This window comes from Aquarana catesbeiana, linkage group LG09 (assembly GCF_042186555.1).
Source record: "Aquarana catesbeiana isolate 2022-GZ linkage group LG09, ASM4218655v1, whole genome shotgun sequence".
Lineage (NCBI taxonomy): Eukaryota > Metazoa > Chordata > Amphibia > Anura > Ranidae > Aquarana > Aquarana catesbeiana.
The window spans coordinates 312,542,078-312,564,128 of NC_133332.1; the positions used below are offsets into that span (position 1 = coordinate 312,542,078).

General features: G+C 42.8%; 1 protein-coding gene across 2 annotated transcripts in view; it reads right to left on the reverse strand.

Annotated features, from left to right (window-relative positions):
• Positions 1 to 22,051, reverse strand: part of TNC (tenascin C) — a 192,593-nt gene that overhangs the window by 53,106 nt on the left and 117,436 nt on the right. For both annotated transcript variants that reach the window (XM_073600686.1, XM_073600687.1), the window contains 3 exons: positions 6,115 to 6,237; positions 3,339 to 3,482; positions 514 to 633 (listed from right to left, as the gene is read on the reverse strand). In XM_073600686.1, coding sequence (XP_073456787.1) covers positions 514 to 633; positions 3,339 to 3,482; positions 6,115 to 6,237 — 387 coding nt within the window. The remainder of the gene's footprint in view (positions 1 to 513; positions 634 to 3,338; positions 3,483 to 6,114; positions 6,238 to 22,051) is intronic.

The window sequence follows — 22,051 nt, forward strand, 5'->3', positions numbered from 1 at the left end:
AGGGGGGGGGGGACCCTTACATATACGCAGTGAAGTGACTAACCTCAGATATTAAACAAATCCTCCTACATAAGTTGTACCTATTTACCTGCGAACCCGCTCTTCTGTCCATCTGTTTAAAGTCCAGAATTTACAAAGCATTTCTGAGCTTCAGAAGGCAGGAGGCGGGGATCTGCCACCACACACCACACAGCATAAAGCAGGGAGCTGAGTGTAATCTGAGACCCGAGTGGATGGAAGGGACACGCGCCCCCCCCCCCCCAGTCTCATAGGGAAACATGCACATCTGAGGTTGTTAATCACAGGCTGTTTACTGGAGCTTCTGCTCCCAAACTCCTGGTATTCTGTGGTGTCGGCCTAACCTGGTCTGGAGAAGAGCTGGAAGCTACACGAGGGGTCAGCTGTTGGCTCTCACAGGGGGATGATTTTTATAAGTGTACCATCAGCATGGGGCATCGTGCTGGAGGGCGATGATTAACAGATTGCAGGTGGGAAGAGGTTGAACCTACTTACCGTTCTTTGCTGAGTAGGAGATCACATAATTGTCCACAGAGGCCAGAGAAGGTTTCCACAGTGCTAGAGCCTCAGACTCTGTAACATTGACGGCACGAAGTGCTGATGGACTGTCAAGAGCTGAAAAATAAGAGACATATCCCATGTTAGGCATTGCCACCAATACTAAATAAAATGTGAATGTCTCTTTCTTGGCAGAGCAGGTTTATGACAGTTCTTTAACAAATATTGTTAAATGTTCATATCCTTATGATTATTTTAAACAGATTTCTTTGACTTCTAATAGATGGTCTTTATGTTCTAGGGCAGTGGCCTCCAAGCTGTGGCTCTTTGCTTGCTTGTATTAAGCCCTTGGCCCTTCATTTAGAAAGTTTGGAGACCCCTGTTCTAGTGCAACCTTTCTCAAACTTTATATTTCAGAGGAACTCTTGAAATAATTTTTAGGTCTCAAGGAACCCCTGCTAAAACCAATTTATTGGATGTCAGTGGGAAGAACGTTCCTTACATTGGTGGTCAGTGGGAAGAATGTTCCTTACATTGGTGGTCAGTGGGAAGAATGTTCCTTACATTGGTGATCAGTGGGAAGAATGTTCCTTACATTGGGGATCAGTGAGAAGAATGCTCCTTACATTGGTGATCAGTGAGAAGAATGTTCCTTACATTGGTGATCAGTGAGAAGAATGTTCCTTACATTGGTGATCAGTGGGAAGAATGTTCCTTACATTGGTGATCAGTGGGAAGAATGTTTCTTACGTTGGAGATTAGTGGGAAGAATGCTCCTTACATTGGTGGTCAGTGGGAAGAATGTTCCTTACATTGGTGGCCAGTGGGAAGAATGTCCCTTACATTGGTGGCCAGTGGGAAGAATGTTCCTTACATTGGTGATCAGTGGGAAGACTGCTCCTTACATTGGTGATCAGTGAGAAGAATGTTCCTTACATTGGTGATCAGTGGGAAGAATGTTCCTTACATTGGTGATCAGTGAGAAGAATGCTCCTTACATTGGTGATCAGTGGGAAGAATGTCCCTTACATTGGTGATCAGTGAGAAGAATGTCCCTTACATTGGTGATCAGTGGGAAGAATGCTCCTTACATTGGTGATCAGTGAGAAGAATGCTCCTTACATTGGTGATCAGTGAGAAGAATGTTCCTTACATTGGTGATCAGTGGGAAGAATGTTCCTTACATTGGTGATCAGTGAGAAGAATGTTCCTTACATTGGTGATCAGTGAGAAGAATGTTCCTTACATTGGTGATCAGTGGGAAGAATGTTCCTTACATTGGTGATCAGTGGGAAGAATGTTCCTTACATTGGTGATCAGTGAGAAGAATGCTCCTTACATTGGTGGTCGGTGGGAAGAATGTCCCTTACATTGGTCATCAGTGGGAAGAATGTTCCTTACATTGGTGGTCAGTGGGAGGAATATACAGGCAACTAAAAAGATAACTGGTGTCATGCAGCTGGTTCTGCCAAGTGGTGTTGACCCCGACACTATGCAGATACCATCAAATGGGAGGTCAAGTAGCCACAACTCAAGGAACCCCTAGCAACCTCTGGAGAAAATATAATGTTCCACTGAACCCTGGCTGAGAATGGCTGTTCTAGGAATCCTAAGACGTTCATAAGTTATACTAACTAGGGTATGATCTAATGTTTAACCCAAGATTGTTGTGGTTATTGCCCATTGCTTAACAGGCACTGTAACTAGCTCATTTTGTTAGCTATATCATAAGTCTCCAATCTTACTAAGCAAGCTAGCTGATGCCCCATTATTGGTATCAGTGGGAGGAATTCTTTAACCATACGTGGTGCCATATGACTGGCTGTGCTGTGTGGCAGAGCTGTGCAAACCTCAGAACAGGATTGACAGGAATACAAATCCCTTGTCAGGTAAAACTGATCCCTTATTTGTATTTCATCTATGTCTTTAGCTGTTTGCCTGGAGGACAGCTTTATTTTATGGCTTGGCGTTATTATGTTGTGTTTCAACACGTTTGCGCTTTTTAGATGTGTGAAAATAAGAACATACTGGAGGTTACTGTGTAAATCTCTGGATAAACCCTCTACTAGGCAACATACACATAATTATTACTATATAGGAGAGCAAAGAACTTGTAAAGTCATGGGTGTAAATTGGAGTCTTTTGAGAAGGCTGTTTGGTGGAGGACCTCCTGCAGTGATCCTTTGGCAATTCAAACTGGTTCCTGCATGCTTACTATCACCCGGACCCCGTTATACCTCTTTGCTATATTTCCTAATGAAGCAGATCTATGGGTGGGGGAAATTGCGAATTGTCCTCACCCCACTGGAGGAATCAACTTCAATTCTATAGAAGTAACATGTTTGTTCAGGATTGTAAAGACATCAAAGTTTGCTGACTGGTGGGTGGTTGAGGGTCTTACATTCCTGAACAGTTGATATATGTACTTGTAAGGACCATAAAACACTATTTAATGTAGTAATAAGTACTATTTTGAATAAAAGATCTTATTTCTGATATGATTCATGTTTTTATACACTAATTTTGTCATCTCAAAAGTCCCCGGTACATAAAAAACCCTCCTGTGGTATTTAGGAGGTTCTAAAACTAAAGTAGCCACCAGTATATTGTCTTCCTTCACATTAGGGGATACATGACTCATTTTTACTTGTCTTGATCTTAAAGCAGGATGGATGTTCCATTTATGAACTTCATCCTAAAATGTGTGATCCTCAATATTTCTATTTCAGAAGGCTTCCTAAAGTTCTTCAAAATGATCAACTTCTCTTTTACGCGCCTAAAACGAATACAGCTTCAGGGACAAGACCTTAGGAGCTACGTACCTGTGGTCAGAGAACCAGAAGCGGGTTGGCTTTGTTCACTTCCTTTCACGGACACGATGCTTACAAGGTATTCAACTCCCGGCAACAGGTTGACCAAGGTGGTTTGTGTTCTTGATCCATCGACTTCAACTGTGCTACTGGCCCCTGATAAACAAATTAAAAAAAAAAAAAAGAATTTAAGGATATTGTACAGTTTTTTTTTTGTTTGTTTTTTAAGTTGGCTTTACTGGTTCCATCATTCAGTTAGGGCTCCATACACACAGCCTTATACAATTTATGTAGGATCTTGCTGGAACCGTGGTAGTGAGAAGGAATGGATGTGGTAAGACAGGGCTAGACTCCGTTCTCCACAAGAAACTTACTCTACTGTATTTGTAGCTGCTTTTTTATTTTAAGGCTGTAGTTTCTCTTTAGAGCCATTTTCTTCAGAGTAGGAAGTGGTAAAGCCATGTCAGGCACTTTTTTTCTGCCTGTGTCCCAGGCATTTACCTTCACTTCCTGTCCTGGAAAACACAACAGGAAGCGGGGGAAATCTCTCTAAAGCGAGGAGATTTCATCCGTTATGCCGTGTACACACGATCGCACATATCGACAACAAAATCCATGTTTTTTTTTCGATGGATGTTGGCTCAAACTTGTCTTGCATACACATGGTCACACAAATGTTGTCGGAAATTCTGAACGTCAAGAACGCGGTGACGTACGACGAGCAGAGAAAATTGAAGTTCAATAGCCAGTGCGGCTCTTCTGCTTGATTGCAAGCATGCGTGGAATTTTGTGCGTCGGAATTGTGTACAAACGATAGGAATTTGTGACAACGGATTTTGTTTTTGGAAAATTTGAGATCCAGATCTCAAATTTTGTTTGTCGGAAATTCAGACGGAAAATGTCCGATGGAGCCTACACACGGTCGAATTTCCGCCAACAAGTTCCCATCGAACATTTTTTGTCAGAAGTTCCGACCGTGTGTACGCGGCATTAGACAGTGGTCACTGGAAGGTGTCCCTATTGGAAGATATCTGGTTGCCTCCTGTTCTGGTGACCACTGTGAAAATGTAAAATTTTCCACCACTTTCTTTCATGGTCACCGGGACAAATAAAGAGAGGAATCTCCCCAGTGGAGAAAAGGACGGCAATAAAATGGAAAATTGCATCAAACACTTATACCGCGTACCGCGTATCGGAATTTCAGACAACCAATCCGTGGATTTATTTCCGATGGATGTTGGCTCAAACTTGTCTTGCACACACACGGTTGCATAAATGTTGTTGGAAATTCCGAACGTCAAGAGCGCGGTGACGTACAACACGTACGACGAGCCAAGAAAAATGAAGTTCATTGGCCAGTGCGGCTCTTCTGCTTGATTCCGAGCATGCATGGAATTTTGTGCGTCGGAATTGTCTATACACGTTCGGAATTTACGACAGCGGATTTTGCTGTCAGAAAATTTGAGATCCAGCTCTCAAACATCTGTTGTGGGAAATTCCGACAGCAAATGTCCGATGGAGCCTACACACGGTTGGAATTTCCGACAACAAGGTCACATCGAACATTTGTTTTCGGGAATTCCGACCGTGTGTACGCGGCATTAGACAGTTGTCACTGGAAGGTGTTCCTATTGGAAGATATCTGGTTGCCTCCTGTTCTGGTGACCACTGTGAAAATGTAAAATTTTCTACCACTTTCTTTCATGGTCACCAGGACAGATAAAGAGAGCATTCTCCCCAGTGGAGAAAAAGACGGCAATAAAATGGAAAATTGTATCAAACAATTACTGTAATTTTCCTTCCCTGGCGCCAATCCATAGCAGCATACATGTGGTAGTATGCTGTCATGTTGGCAACAGGAAAATGGAAAATTGTATCAAATATTTACCGAAATTTTCCTTTCCTGGCACCAATCTATGGCAGCATACATATGGTAGTATGCTGCCATGTTGGCCCCAGGAAAACAAAAAATTGATCAAATGCCTAATGTGATTTTGATTTTCCTTTCCTGCCACCAATCTATGGCAAGATACATGTGGTATTTAAGCTGCCATGTTGGCCCCAGGAAAACAAAAAATTGATCAAATACCTCCCATATTTTTCCTTTCCTGCCGCCAATCTATGGCAGCATACATGTGGTAGTATGCTGTCATGTTGGCAACAGGAAAATGGAAAATTGTATCAAATATTTACCAAAATTTTCCTTTCCTGGTGCCAATCCATGGCAGCATACATGTGGTAGTATGCTGCCATGTTGGCCCCAGGAAAACAAAAAAATGATCAAATACCTCCCGTATTTTCCTTTCCTGACGCCAATCTATGGCAGCATACATGTGGTAGTATGCTGATATGTTGGCATCAGGAAAACAAAAAATGTATCAAATATTTACTGAAATTTTCCTTTCCTGGTACCAATTCATGGCAGTATACATGCAGTAGTATGCTGCCATGTTGGCGCCAGGAAAACAGAAAATTGTATCAAATACTTACTGTAATTTTACTTTCCTGGTGCCTATCCATGGCAGCATACATGCAGTAGTATGCTGACATGTTGGTGCCAGGAAAACTGAACATTGTATCAAATATTTACCGTAATTTTCCTTTCCTGACGCCAATCCATGGCAGCATACTACCACACACATGCTGTTATGTTGGCCTCAGGAAAAATAATTTATTTCCCAATAGGTCCAGGTCAAAATCGTTGGACAACCCTGGCCTGAGTATGCTTTATATCTAATATATCAAATAAGTCAACAACTGAAACCGTGACTGAGATGCTTTAACTTACCTCCAGCCACAGGAACATATGTGATGATGAATTTGTTCACCCGGATTCTTGGAGCTAGCCAGGTAACTTTGGCAGATTTCTCAGTGATATCAGAGAAGGATAGTCCTTGAGGAGATCCCAAAGCTGAAGATAAAACGAGAAGTAGAAATGAAACATACAAACTCAAATTTTCCAGGACAACTTTGGAAAGTGCCTTCAAGATCCTGACTCCAACCTCATTGAGGTGCCTGCTGCTTACATGACATTATATAAAATATTAGCGCAATTAGCCTAATGGTGTCCACTTTTGAATAGCAAAGTGGATGAGACTCCATAGATATTTTAGAATGTGTTCATTTATAACATTACAACATGTTCTTTGATGTGATTCCACTGGACCACTGTAGCTATCTCAAAAAAAAAAAAAATAGAACGCAGTCAATTCTAGACCCACTAAGAATATGCTCAATGTTATTTCTAGTTGCTCCAGGAGCAAAATTCGTAAAGCATATAATCTTGTTAAAGTAAAATAAACATAAGCGTTTTGCAAACAATTTACATTTCGGAAACTCTCTTAAGCTCTACACTAGCCAGATAAATTCATGACGGTCTTCCAAAATTCCCAAAAACAAAAGCTCCTGCCAATCTTAATCTTAATGTTGTAGTTAGGTAAATCCAAAACAGTTCTCAATTTCAACAGCAGCCTGAACGTTAAGGATCTGTTTGTTTAAAATCTGTCCTAAACAATTTGTTCTCTGTGTCTTTTAGATGTTTTTTATTTATTTATTTTTTAAAATTTTGTTCTTCCCTCTTTTTGGTGAAGAATTTGAGTGCAAAAAGATAGAAGATTTTTATTTTTATTTTCAATCAGCACAAGTAGCCCACACAAGTCAAGTCCATTAGTTATGGTGAACAAACCCAAACAAGCCACATTAAAAGGTTTGATGGAGGACTGCCAGTGGCGTAGAAGGAGGTATTTGGAAAGAAATAGTCAGCAGGAAAAAAAAAAAAATACAAAAGATATTCACCAGCTCCGAAATTCATCAGGTTAGTTAAAGCAGAAAAAGAGTTGAAAAAAAAAAATGGAATGGAATTCTTCAAAACGATCAAGGTTAGCTCTTCCCAGGGAATAGGATAAATTGGTGATGTTCCTCCATTTAAGCATTTAGAAAAACAAATCTGATCATTTATTTTCTGCTGAAGCATCGAAGACAGGGAAGGGTATACTTAATTTTCTTTACAGCTAAATGCCAAGTGTACCAGTGGGAGGGTAGGCTAGCTTCCCGTAGATGAGGATCTAATGAAATAGATCTTTTCAGAAAAGAAGGCTTCACCAGTTACCACCCCTTCTGGGCATTGGGATGCGTAACTTGATCTTTAAGGCAGAACTTAAGGCAAATATTTAAAAAAAAAAGAAAAAAACGAGTTATACTATCTTATGCATTTCGAATCATCAAAGTTAAACTACAGAAAAACAGTGAAGATTCTCGTTCATCGAGGTCATAGTATTTCTAGAAGTAGTTAGTCACATTCAATTGGATTTGTTCTGTAGTGTTGAAGACTTTTTGTAGCTCGTCCAAACCACTTCTTCAGTTCTAATGAGTATCAGGGACATAGTCCAATATTTATATGTAGTACAAACACCTAAATCCAATCACTATGGAATGTGTCAAGGCAGATGTTGATGGTCCAAAAACAAGATGGAAGGTGTGAAAGTTGATACCACCCTATTTTAGTTACATAATCCTAGGGGTGGTGTCAGGAAGGCTTCATAGGTGTTATTTCTTGGGGCAGTCCATGGGGAGCCTTATATTTTAGCATATCCTGAGAGCAACTGTGGGGGAGCCTCTCTGCTATCATCTTCAGGGGAGCCTTTAATCCCAGCATGCCTTAGGAGCTTCTGAATAGGAGCCTCTAATCCCAACATACTGTGGGAGCTTCCACAGGGTAGCCTCAAATCCTAGTGTACCTTGTGGTCCTCAAATCCTAGTATGCTCTGTGAGCCTCTGCAGGGGAGCCTTAAATTCCAGCATGCCCTAGGAGCCTCTGAAAAGGAGCCTTTATTCCCGACTTACTGTGGGAGCTTCCACATGGAAGCCTCAAATTCTAGAATACATTGGGAGCCTCTGCAGGGGAGCCTGAAATCCTAGCATGCCCTAGGGGCCTCCACTGTTGAGCCTGGAATCCTAATATGCCCAAGGAGCCTTTGTATAGAAGTCTCTCATCTCAAAATACACTGGGAGCTTTCACAGGGAAGCCTCAAATCCAAATTATACCTTGAGAGCCTCTGCAATGGAGCCTCAAATCTTAGCATGCCCTGTGAGCCTCTGAAGGGGAGCTTTAAATCTCAACATGCCCTGGGAGCCTCTGCATAGGAATCTCTAATCCCAACATACAATACCCCGGAAGCTTCCACAGGGAAGCCTCAATTCCTAATATATCTTGGGAGCCTCAAATCTTAGTATGCTCTGCGAGCCACTGCAAGGGAGCCCAAAAAATCCCATCATGCCCTTGGAGCCTCTGAATAGGATTCTCTAATCCCATTATACTCTGGGATCTTCCACAGGGAAGCATCAAATCCGAGTATACCTTGCGAACCTCAATTCTTAGTATGCTCTGCGAGCCTCTGCAGGGGAGCCTTAAATTCCACCATGCCCTTGGAGCCCTCTGCATAGGAGCCTTCTAATCCGAACATATATGCAAGGAGCTTCCACGGGAAAGCCTCAAATTCTAGTATAACTTGGGAGCCTCTGCAAGGGAGCCTGAAATCCTAGCATGTCTTGGAGGCCTCCAAAGATGAGCCTGACATCCCGGCATGTCTTGGAGGCCTCCACAGATGAGCCTGAAATCCTAGCCTGCCCTGGGAGCCTCCACAGGGGAGCCTGAAATCCTAACATGCCCTTGTTTACAACATTGATCTTCTTGAGGATACAAATATTTGTAAAATATACAATGTGGTTCTCGTACTGAAAGGTTTGGAGACCTCTGTTCCAGAGTAACACCAAGTTATACCAAACAGATACTGAAGCATTGCATAGCTGGCTGTAGGAAAGGGTATAACCCAGGATGGGTATTCTGAGGTGGACACTTAGAGAACCAAGGAAAGATGTACAAAGACGTCCCAAACTGGTGCAGAGAGAGGGGGACCAAAATTGTAAACTGTCATAACAGTTCCTCCACATCCATGCCCCCTCACCAGAGTCAAGAAGATTTGATGTTTGTGCTACTTGTGTTAAAAAGTTGTGGAACCTCCACGTTCTAGTTACATAATCCCATTCCTTGGTGTCAGGAATGCATAGGTGTTAATCATTTGAGTTGCATGGCTGAAAGGGGGTAATTGCTGTCAAAATGCTGGTGTAGCCATACGACTTGAAGCCTTCCTGACACCAACAGGGCAGTTTCAGAGCTTTCACACCTCCCGTCTTGTAGTTGGACAATCAACATCTGCCTTGACAAATTCCATGGTGGGTTAAGGCCTCAGTGCTACCTATGTCGATATACGAAGGTTCTTCAAAAAGTTTCCACGCTTTTTAAAGCTCTATTAAATATAAAAAAGTGCAGAAACTCTTTGAAGACCCCTCGTAAATGCTGGATTACTGTATGTCCCTGACAATCATTCACTTATTCAAAGTTGCTTGGATATTGTTGCTTGGATATGTTACAAAACATCTATAACATTAAAGAAGTCCAGTTGAATGTGACTATGACTAACTTACTAGCTATAGGAACAGCTAAGAACATAAATAAGAGCTGGTATACCTACTGACTATCCATTCCTGAGAACAGGCCTGCCAGAAAGCGCAGCCATACTCTACTGCATTAAAGCAATACAACTAGGTCTTGACCTTTGCCCCAAGGCTCTGATTGAACTATAAAGGAGAAGCAGCTGACTGATGATCTCGTCTCTGTCACTCTGCTCTCTGCTCCTATCAGCAAGCTCTTGTTTAGGATATGACCACTACAGCACGCTTGATTATTCCCTTGTGTGCTGCTTCTTTTTTCTATCAGTCTGGGTTTTGCTCTAAAGGAGATTGCAAGAGGGTAAAACCAAAGCCCATTCGAGTACTTATTGCTTGTAAAAACAAAACAAAAAAACAATGAATTATTTTTAATGAATACATGACTGCTTACTGTATATATATATATATATATATATACTCCATAAACTCCTCTCCATGGCCCACCTCACTACCTGTCTCAAAAAACCCTCACTAGACCCCACCTGTTTGAATAACTTAAGACCTATCTCCCTGCTCCCGTTTGCCTCCAAGCTCATCGAACGCCTTGTTCATGACCAAATGAGTCGCTACCTCACGGACAACAACCTTCTCGACCCCCTACAGTCTGGCTTCCGCCCATAACATTCTACTAAAACTGCCCTACTAAAACTCACCAATGACCTAATAACTGCCAAAACCAATGGCCACTACTCCATACTCATACTTTTAGACCTCTCTGCTGCCTTTGACACAGTTGACCACCTGCTCCTCCTCAGCAAATTACACTCCCTTGGCCTCCGTGATTCTGCATTATCCTGGTTCTCCTCCTACCTATCTCAGCGCACTTTCAGTGTCACTTACAACTCCATCTCCTCCGCTCCCCTTCCTCTTTCTGTTGGGGTACCCCAAGGCTCCGTCCTTGGGCCTCTCCTTTTCTCACTCTATACCTCTTCCCTGGGCCAGTTGATAACCTCCCATGGCTTCCAATACCACCTCTATGCCGATGACACCCAGATCTATCTCTCCACGCCTCAACTCACCCCCTTGCGATCTCCTCACGGATCTCAAACTTGCTGAATGACATATCGGAATGGATGTCACACCACTTCCTCAAACTTAATCTTTCTAAAACTGAGCTTGTTATATTTCCTCCTTCATGATCCCCCTCCTGTGACTTCACCATTAATATCAACAACACAACCATTGGTCCCTCCACACATGTCAGGGTGCTGGGTGTAATCCTTGACTCTGACCTCTCCTCCAGCCCCCATATCCAATCACTGGCTAAATCCTGCCGCCTTAACCACCGCAACATCTCCAGAATTCAACCCTTCCTGACTAATGACACCACAAAGCAACTTATTCACTCTTTGATTATTTCCCGCCTCGACTACTGCAACTCTCTCCTTAATGGCCTACCCTTAAGCAGGCTATCCCCCTTCAGTCTATTATGAATGCTGCTGCTAGACTAATACACCTCACTAATCGATCTGAGACTGCTGCTCCTCTCTGCCAATCCCTTCACTGGCTTCCCCTTCCCCACCGTGTAAAGTTCAAAATGCTAACCATAACATACAAGGCCATTCACAACATCGCCCCCATCTACATCACCAACCTCATCTGCAGATATCGCCCAAATCGCCCCCTCCGCTCCTCCCAGGACCTCCTGCTCTCTAGCTCCCTTGTTACCTCCTCCCATGCTCGCCTTCAGGACTTCTCCAGAGCCTCTCCCATCCTCTGGAATTCCCTGCCACAGTATTTTATGTCTTTCTGCTATGAAATAATAATTATGTTGTAAAAAATACAATTCATTTTTTATAATTATTTGTAATGAACACATAACTGCATTATTATTATTTTTTTTAGATTTCCTTTCAATGGTGCTTAAGCTTCTTTTTTTTTTTCTTAATTTTTTTTTTTTTTTTAACTTTAGCTTTTTCCATCTAGGATCCTCACACCTTTAAATTTGCAGCAATCATGGAAAGCTACGCAGGCCCAGTGAGAAAAAAAAGAAAAAAAAACAAGAAAACAGCAACACTATGTTTAAATCAGACAACTGGGTTTGACAGGCCGATACTTTGATATCAAGAATGAATAATTCCTGTTATTTCGGTCATTGCTATGTTTGAACCAACGGGGCTACGCAGCGATGATTTTCAGTTTTGCAAACAAGAGGGAGAGGAGAAAGGCGTTTAATTATACATGACTCGGATCCAGTTGCATGAGAGCGATAGTTATACAGCCACCTGCGGAGGAAAATGATATATTAGCGGCACTAAAGATGATTGGTGGACAGCCGAAGATTTCCAGGGAAGCACCTGAGACAGAACAAAGAGACGTTTTCTTATCGATGTATATATGCACGGATCCATATATACATACATATTTGCAGTGCAGTGCAAACCTACAAATAAAAACAACATCAATGTATAATAGACAGTGCCAAGTCGCATATGTACGCTTTGTGGCGGCTAATTTAGCATACGCTCTTCAAGGTACCTTAAAAAAAGAGGAACTTGCAAAGCTGCTGTGAAAAGGTAAAGAAGATTGCAGGGATTCATGCATGCATTGTATAGATCAGGTCAAGGAGCTCGCCATAAAAAACGGTCAACCAGTACATTGAAATGCGGTAGTAGCTGCATGATCTGCTGCTGCTGTTTCTATTATGAATGTGGTAGTAGCTGCATGATCTTCTTCCAGGACTTTTCCATTAAATGTCTAGAGCTGGAACGAGCTCTGTCCTTGATTGGACTCCAAGTGGTTGCTACATAAAAGGATCCGGTGGAGCCTTGAGGGGCACCACCTGTAAATGTAGTTTGGGTCCCACCAGTCATAAGAGGACACAGCAGGAGCAGATCCAATCAGGCCATGCCCACAATGCATTTCCCTACCAAGGGCATGGCCTGGTTGGAGCCTGGGCTGAGGCTGTCATGTACACCTTCTTCCAGGACTTTTCCATTAAATGTCTAGAGCTGGAACAAGCTCTGTCCTTGATTGGACTCCAAATGGTTGCTACATAAAAGGATCCGGTGGAGCCTTGAGGGGCACCACCTGTAAATGTAGTTTGGGTCCCACCAGTCATAGGAGGACACAGCAGGAGCAGATCCAATCAGGCCATGCCCACAATGCATTTCCCTACCAAGGGCATGGCCTGGTTGGAGCCTGGGCTGAGGCTGTCATGTACACCTTCTTCCAGGACTTTTCCATGAAATGTCTAGAGCTGGAACGAGCTCTGTCCTTGATTGGACTCCAAGTGGTTGCTACATAAAAGGATCCGGTGGAGCCTTGAGGGGCACCTGCAATTGTAGTTTGGGTCCCATCGGTCATAAGATGACACATCGGCATCAGATCGTGAAGCTACTACTGCATTCAAATGTATTAGTTACCGGTACAACAGTGTGAACCTGGCCTAAGAGCTTGTTTTGACATGTGGGAGGCCTTGCCACCCCTCTGCAAAGAGATCCCCAGTGAATGGCCTTTCATTTAGCCGTTTGACAGGTGGTGAGGAGGCGATATGTCTAAAAAATGCCAAGCCACCTTGTGTGTCCACTTGAATGGGTTGCATTTGGCGGTTTCATTTTTTTGCAGCTCGCTATTATGGCACGTGTCCAGCACTGGTTTGATACGCACTGGAAGTGGCGTGATGACCTTAAATTTGCGATGTATTCATGCTTAGTCATGCAGATCTGGTATAAAGCAGAAATCAGGTTTTGAGATGAAGACGAAGGGTTTGACAGGTCAACACTTTGAGATATAAAGAATGAAATTATTCTTTATTATGGTGAATGAGGTTTTCGAACCAACAAGATCATTATTAGTGGAAAGAAGGCAGGAAGGAGGAAGGAATTAATTATACATGACTTGGATCCAGTTGGATGAGAGTGCTAGTTATGTGGCCACCTGTGGAGGGAAATTGTATGTTGCCAACACTAAAGGAACCGGCATTGGTAATGAGGAGCTGTTACTTGTCACCATTATTTATATTCACTATACAGATATCATAGAGACATCACAACAACATACTGGGGATGTTAAGACTTGTGTAGTCAGTTGAAGGAAAACTTCAAACACGCTCAACAGCTCTGGCAAGATGGCTCCCACACAGCAAGACTTCCCTTGGTGGGCACCCAATGTAGCTCATGCAAAAAAAAAAAAAAAAACGAGCGCCAAAACACAAAAGCTGTGCCAGACCAAAACCGGATAAAAAAAGTCCAAGATAATTGTAATTGTTGGTAAAAATATAAAACAGCCAATGAGTTTCAGGGTCAACACTTCTCCTTCATCAGGGGTAAACACAGGATGAAACTTGGATGGAGCTCCACTTCAACTGCTGTCAAGTTTCTACTCCATGTGGAGCATGCAGGTTCTAATAAAGATCTGTGAGGTCTCTGTCTTATTGAGCCCTCGTGAAGGGGGGAGTGGTATTGCCCCCGAACGTGTTGGCTATTTTAAGCCACAGCAAAGCTTCCCTTGATAAAGACTCAATGATAGCTCAAACCATAGAGGACCAGAAAGGAACGGAACACCAGACCAAAACTAGATGAAAGAGTCCAAGATAATTTTAATTGCTGATAAAAAAAAAGACATATAAAACAGCCAACACATTTTAGGGACACTTTTCCTTCATCAGGGCTCAACACAGGATAACACTTGGATGGAGCTCCAAAGCTTTTCATCAACTGCTGTTAAGTTACTACTACAGGTTCCAATGTAGATCTGAGAGGTCTCTGTCTATCCAAGACTTACTCTCTGTTGAGCCCTGATGAAGGGGGGAGTGGGGCTGCCCCCAAACATGTTGGCATTCCTCAATGGACACCCTTCGGTAGCTCAAACCATAAAAAAACAGAAAGGAACACCAGACCAAAACCAGATGTAAGAATCCAGGATTATTTTAATTTTTGGTAAAAAAAGTCATAAAAAAAATGGTCAACACGTTTTGGAGGGCAACACTACCTTCATCAGGGCTCATCACAGGATGAAACTTGGGTGTAGCTCCATTGCTTTTCAACAATTACTGCCAAGTTACTACTACAGGTCCTAATATGAGGTCTCTGTCTATCCAAGCTTTGCTCTCTGTTGAGCCCTGATGAAGGAGGGAGTGTTGCTGCCCCTGAATATGTTGGCTGCTTTAAGCTACAGCAAGGCTTTTCTCGATGGACACCCAACGGTAGCTCAAACCATAAAGAACACAAAGGAACACAAGACCAAAACCAGATGTAAGAGTCCAGGATTATTTTAATTTCTGGTAAAAACAAAAAACGGTCAACACGTTTCAGAGGGCAACACCGCCTTCATCAGGGCTCAACACAGGATAAAACTTGGGTGGAGCTCCATTGTCAAGTTGCGACTTCATGTGGAATATTCTGGTTCTAATATATATATATATATATATATATATATATATATATATATATATATATATATATATATACGCACACACATTTTTTTATTTTTTCTATATATTATTTCAACCCGAATGTGCCATAGCCAAGAGACGGCCACAGCATGCTTGACCAGTTCTGGGAGGGTGTCCATGGGTGTCCTCCCAGAACTGGCCCTCCACATTCAGCGCAGCTGATCACAGATCGTGGTAAAGGTCCAATCACAGCGAGCGGCCCTTTACTACATGATCAGCTGTGTCCAATCACAGCTGATCACTTGTAAATGGACTTGCCGGTTTTCGGCATTCTTTTCCTCATGCGCCGTCAAAGCGTGAGGAAAGGAGAGCCAGTAACCGGCAATTCTGACAGGAACATTTACACTGATTGATATTATGGCACTGATCCTCAGTGCAGCCCCATCAGTGCCCATCAATGCTGCCTATCAGTACCTGTCAGTGTTGCCTATCAGTGCCCATCAGTGCCGCCTATCAGTTATGCCTATCAGTGCCCATCAGTGCCACCTATCAGTGCCTGTCAGTGTTGCCTATCAGTGCCCATTAGTGCCGCATATCAGTGCAGCCTCATCAGTTATGCCTATCAGTGCCACCTATCAGTGCCTGTCAGTATTGCCTATCGGCGCCCACTGCCCATCAATGCCGCCTATCAGTGCCCATCAAAGCTGCCTATCAGTGCCCATCAGTGCCGCATATCAGTGCAGCCTCATCAGTGCTGCCTCATCAGTGCCCCTTAGTGCAGCCTATCAGTGCCGAACAGTACCGGCTTATCAGTGCCCATCAGTTTTGCCCTTTACTACATGATCAGCTGTGTCCAATCACAGCTGATCACTTGTAAATGGACTTGCTGGTTTTCGGCATTCTTTTCCTCATGCGCCGTCAAAGCGCGAGGAAAGGAGAGCCAGTAACCTGCAATTCTGACAGGAACATTTACACTGATTGATATTATGGCACTGATCCTCAGTGCAGCCCCATCAGTGCCCATCAATGCTGCCTATCAGTACCTGTCAGTGTTGCCTATCAGTGCCCATCAGTGTCGCCTATCAGTTCCACCTATCAGTGACCATCAGTGCCGCCTATCCATGCCATCAGTGCCGCCTATCAGTGCCTGTCTGTTTTGCCTATCAGTGCCCATCAGTGCTGCCTATCAGTTCCACCTATCAGTGTCCATCAGTGCCACCTATCAGTGCCTATCAGTGCCCATCAATGCCGCCTATCAGTGCAGCCTCATCAGTGTCACCTCATCAGTGCCCCTTAGTGCAGCCTATCAGTGCCAATCAGTACCGCCTTATCAGTGCTAATCAGTGCAGCCTATCAGTGCCCATCAGTGCCCATCGGTGAAGAAGATAAATTACCTTTTTGCTAAATTTAATAACAGAAACTAAGAAAAACGTTTTTTTTTTTCCTTCAAAATGTTCTGTATTTTTTCATTTATTTAGCAAAAAATAAATACCCCGGAGGTGATTAAATACCACCAGGAGAAAGCTCTATTTCTGTAAAAAAAAAAAAAAAAAAAAGTGAAAGTGCGCGGTATTGAAGGTGTTTAAAAAAATGTCAGTTGTTTATGACACACTGTGCTTTAACTTTATTTTGTTTTATTTTATATATTTATAGACGTTTTATTGTTTCTTTATTACACTTGCTTAATTGTGTAAATTGTGTAAAACCTGCGTATTTTATTTTTTATTTTTTCCTGAACCTCACAGTATTAAATAACAAGGATTCTGGCCGGCGGTCCCTCTCCATCCACAGGGCAGCCAGTAACTCATCTGAATTTCTTCTGGCGTTCCTTCCCCGTCTGCTCTTCTTATTTTGGAGCAGAATTTATGGCCTGAGCACAATTCAATTATTCCTGACGTTCCCGCGGCAGAACCTCTCCGGTTGCTAAGTTGGAGCGGGTTTAACTCTTTTCTAAACCCCGGGAACAAAGAGCTGTTAGGTTGATGAGCCCCACCAGTCTTCTGTGACAAGCCAAGTGTCATGGTGGGTCTCATTGAGTTATATATCCCCGGCTGTAGCCCAGGGCTGCTCATGCCTGTTTATTCCAGGATTTATAAACCCGTACTGCAAATTCCCTTCACTGAGTTACTAAACCGCCCTCCCCAAGCTGGCCAGATTACTGTATTTTGTTTGATTTCGTTTCATTCGTTTTTTTTGTTTTTTTTTTCCTTTTTCGGGTCATTCGCTATGATCGAAATTCGTATTTTGTAAATTCAAAAATTTGTAAATTCAAAAATTCAGAAATTCCTAAAATTCAAAAAATCATAAATTCGAAAATTTGAAAATTCATAAATTCGAAAATTCGTAAATTCAGAAAATCATAAATTCGTCAATTCGAAAATTCGAAAATTCAGAAATTCGAAAGTTCAGAAATTCAGAAATTCGAAAATCTAAAAATAAGAAAGAAATGCAAAAATTCTAAATAACTAACTAATTAATAATAACTAACTATTTAATTATAGGTATTGGGATTTCCTTTCAAATTTGGCTGTTAGTCAACATAATGAACCCAAATTTATCTGAAGTTACGAATTATCCGAAATAACGAATGCCGCATCTAAACAAATGGAACGAATGAATTAATAATGATTAATAACAATAAAACGTTTTTTATTATTATTGTTATTTATAATTAATTTGTTACAGCCAAATTTGAAAGGAAATTCCAATACCTATAATTTAATAGTTAGTTATTATTAATTAGTTAGTTATTTAGAATTTTTGCATTTTCTTTCTTTTAGTTAGTTATTTTTTCAGATTATCAAATTTTCGGATTTTCGTTATTTTGAATTTTCCTTCTTATTTTTGGATTTCCAAATTTTCAAATTACTGAAATTTCGGATTTTCAAATTTTTGACTATTCGAATTTATGAATTTACAAATGTTTGAATATTCAAATTTACTAATTTACAAATATTCAGAAAAATTTGTTAAACGGGTTTTCATTAATTCGGAAATTTCAATATTTCCAAATTAACAAATTTGTCGAAATTCGTTAAAGATTGAATTTGGAACTAAATGAACTGCACATGTCTAATCTAGATCAGGGATCTCCAAACTACGGTCCTCCAGCTGTTGCGCTACCACACGTCCCATGAGCCATTGTTGGCCCCCAGCAACAATAGATCTCCTATCAGCAACAACAGACCTCCCAGCAGCGAGCATCAATACACTCTCCAGTAGCCAGCAACACTAGACCCTCCCTCAACAGTAGACTCCTCCAATTAACATCTGACCCCCAGCAACACTAGACCTCCCCAGCAACAATAGACCCCCACCAGCAGCAATAGATATACCAGCAGCCAGCATCAATAGACCCTCTAGTAGCCTGCAACACTAGAAACCTTCCTCAACAGTAGATCCTTCCCAGTAAAAAAAAACAACCCTCAGTACCAATAAATCTCTTACCTGCATCAATAGACTGTCCAGTACCCAACAACACTAGACTCGTCCCTCAACAGTAGATCCTTCCCAAAAATAATTGATCCCCAGCAATATTAGAATTCCCACCAGCAACAATTGACCCCCGCCAGCAGCAACAGATCTCCCAGCAGGCACCATCAACAGAGTCTCCAGTATCCAGCAACACTAGACTCCCTCCCTCAATGGTAGATCCTTCCCAACAACTATTGCCCCCCCACCCCAGCAACAATAGATCTCCCCAGCAACAGTAGGTCTCCCATCAGAAACAATAAATCTCCCCAGCAACAACAGACCCTCCCACAACAATATGTCCCCCCCTCCCCCAGCAACAATAGATCCTTATATCCCCCCAGTAGAAAGCATCAATAGACACTCCAGCACACCTCAGCACCGCTTGCCATTACATGAATTCAGTGTTGAACGTGCCAGAACTGCGTTCCGCCACGTTCCTGCTGAATAAAAGCCCCGGGGTGACACCATCTACTTTTAACAGTACATTTGGGTTTATACTATTGTAGTACCATAAAAAAGTCCCCCTATAGGGAGTCCCGGAGTTAAAAGAATAAAAAGAATGGGCGGAGGGCCGGCATGACATGGGCGGACATAGGACAGGCAAGGGGGTAATGTAGGAAGGTGGCCCCTTTAGGGAAAGGGGGGTGGTCAAGAGCCGGGAGGCATTCGGAAGGAAGAAGTGTGTAAAGAGAAGGAGGAAGTGACGTCAGTCGAGAGCGGAGGGGGAGAAGATTCCCACCCACCCTCCCGATGTTTGGTCTGCTTTTCAGGGAGGCTGTCAGGACAGCCCGGCAGTGGTGGGTCTTTGGAGGAAGAGAAGAAGGCTGGTATATATAACATGGTTGGGACCCATCTGTGGTATGGGGTTCTCGGGTACCTTCCGGTTAACGAGGGGTTAACCAGGAAGGGGTAAAAATGTAGGTATCTGCGAATGTTGAGTACCGTCTCTGAGTCGGTGGCTTGCGACTGGAGGCCTAAAGTTTTAAAAGAAGTTGGTCGCAGTGTTGTTGTGTGTTTTTGCCCTCAAAGACCCCCAAAGTATATAGAGAAGTTTGGTTGATGGTTATTTTAAAATGTTATTTATTTAAATTACGTTAATTGTTAATAAAAGGCCGTAAGGCCATTTTACTCCAAAACCTTGTCACGTCATTTATTGGGTAACATCATTTATTGGGTAAGTGGAGGGTTTGGAGATTATGTTATAACAGGTTGGAAAAGAGAACTGGAGGTTATGTCCTTCTTATGTCATGGAATCCATTGGGTTTTATGGTAATCAATCCCAGATGTAAGTCATGTGAATATGGAGGCATCTACACCCTACTTATTCTTTAGGTGGAGACCATGCACAGCCCTTCCCACCAGCCTGGATCTGTGTGCATTGCTCCCTTATCCTAAAGCTAACGACTGGTCCAAGTAGCCCAGACCATGGGTGAGGGTAGTCGTCTCCCTTCCGGCACGTTGCTCTCTCCGCTTTCCTCTTGCTCTAGAAGTAGGCAGCTGTTTATATCGAGGTAATTGAGTGTTTTCCTCACATCTGCCTTTTGCCATTTATAGCCAGGAAAAAGCTCCTCCGACATCTGCGGCTTCTCTCCATGAGAAATTCTTTGGCCTTGTTGCACTAATAATGTAAACACCAAGCACTTGCTAACGAACGAGGTCCCACGTCCACCGCATTCAAATTTTCTCCGACGTTCTCACCGCGGACCTCTGCTTAGTGTCACTCCATTGAAATTTAATCTGTCAAACTCCGGGCCAGGAAAGAGATATTTTAAAAGAGATGATATACGGAGTTGACGCTTGTTTAAATATGCGCCGTGAACGTTTCACATTGCATTATGTGATTGAGATGAATGGACTTCCCAATCAAAGGGGCCTTCTTCGCATACATTTTAGCATATGGAAAGCATAAGTCATCACTCTACCGCTTATCTACAAGACACGTTTTTCAATCAACGTTCTCAATTTCTTATAGATGCACGTATTTTTCCATGGATGCAGGACCTCGAATGGGAGATGGAAGATCAATCATCCACAGCACAAGGAACCCCTAACAGCCTCTGGAGGAACCCAAGGGTTTCATGAAATCCTGGTATTTTTCAACCAATGTTTATAATGACTTATAAATATACACTATATTGTAAAAAGTATCGGGACGCCTTCCTTTACACGCACATGAACTTTAATGGCATCCCAGTCTCAGTCAGTAGGGTTCAATATTGAGTTGGCCCACCCTTTGCAGCTATACCAGCTTCAACTCTTCTCGGAAGGCTGTCCACAAGGTTTAGGAGTGTGTCTATGGGTGTTCTGTCGGGTTGAGGTCAGGCCAGTCAAGTTCCTCCAACCCAAACTCGCTCATCCATGTCTTTATGGACCTTGCTTTGTGCACTGGTGCGCAGTCAGGTTGGAACAGGAAGGGGTCCTCTCCAAACTGTTTCCAGAAAGTTGGGAGCATGAAATTGTCCAAAATGTCTTGGTATGCTGACGCCTTAAGAGTTCCCCACACTGAAACTAAAGGGCCAAGCCCAACCCCTGAAAAACAACCTCACACCATAATCCCCCCTCCACCAAATGATTTGGACCAGTGCACAAAGCAAGGCCAGTAAAGACATAAATGAGCAAGTTTGGGGTGGAGGAACTTGTCTGGCCTACACAGAGTCCTGACCTCAACCTGATAGAACACCTTTGGGATGAATTGGGGCAGAGACTGCAAGCCAGGCCTTCTCATCCAACATCAGTTTCTGACCTCACAAATGTGCTTCTGGAAGAATGGTCAAACATTCCCATAGACACACTCCTAAACCTTGTGGACAGCCTTCCCAGAAGAGTTGAAGTTGTTATAGTTGCAAAGGGTGGGCCAACTCAATATTGAACCCTACAGCGAGAAGAGAGAGGAAGATCAGCAAACCAGAGGATCAGCAGAGCTGGGCCTAACTACTGAATGGGAGATCAGCAGAAATAGGGGTTTCTACTGAGTGGGCAATCAGCAAAGCTGGGTGTACCATTGAGTGGGGGATCGTCAGAGCTGCCAGGGGCATGTCCCCCACTGTGTGCCGTGGTTTCTCCCACTAACCCGTTACATCACTAAAGGACACAATGACATACGAGGGGTGGTAAGGACTACAGCCCAACACATTGGGATGCCAGGAACTTGATCCCCCCCTAGAAATGATGGATTACAGAAGTGGTCATAGCTCTATAAAAGAGTCAAGATCAGAACCACTGGCCACTAGAAAGTTAATTAGGAGTAATCTTTGAATTCTGCTTCTGTTTGACTGAGTTTCCTAGTGCTAGGGTCACGTTAAAGTATCTATGAAAGGTTATTTGGAAGCAGATACCTATATAACACCCAAGAGCTGTCAATGATGGGTCACCCTCCGATTGAGGTCTTCATTAAGGAGCAAGCACCCAG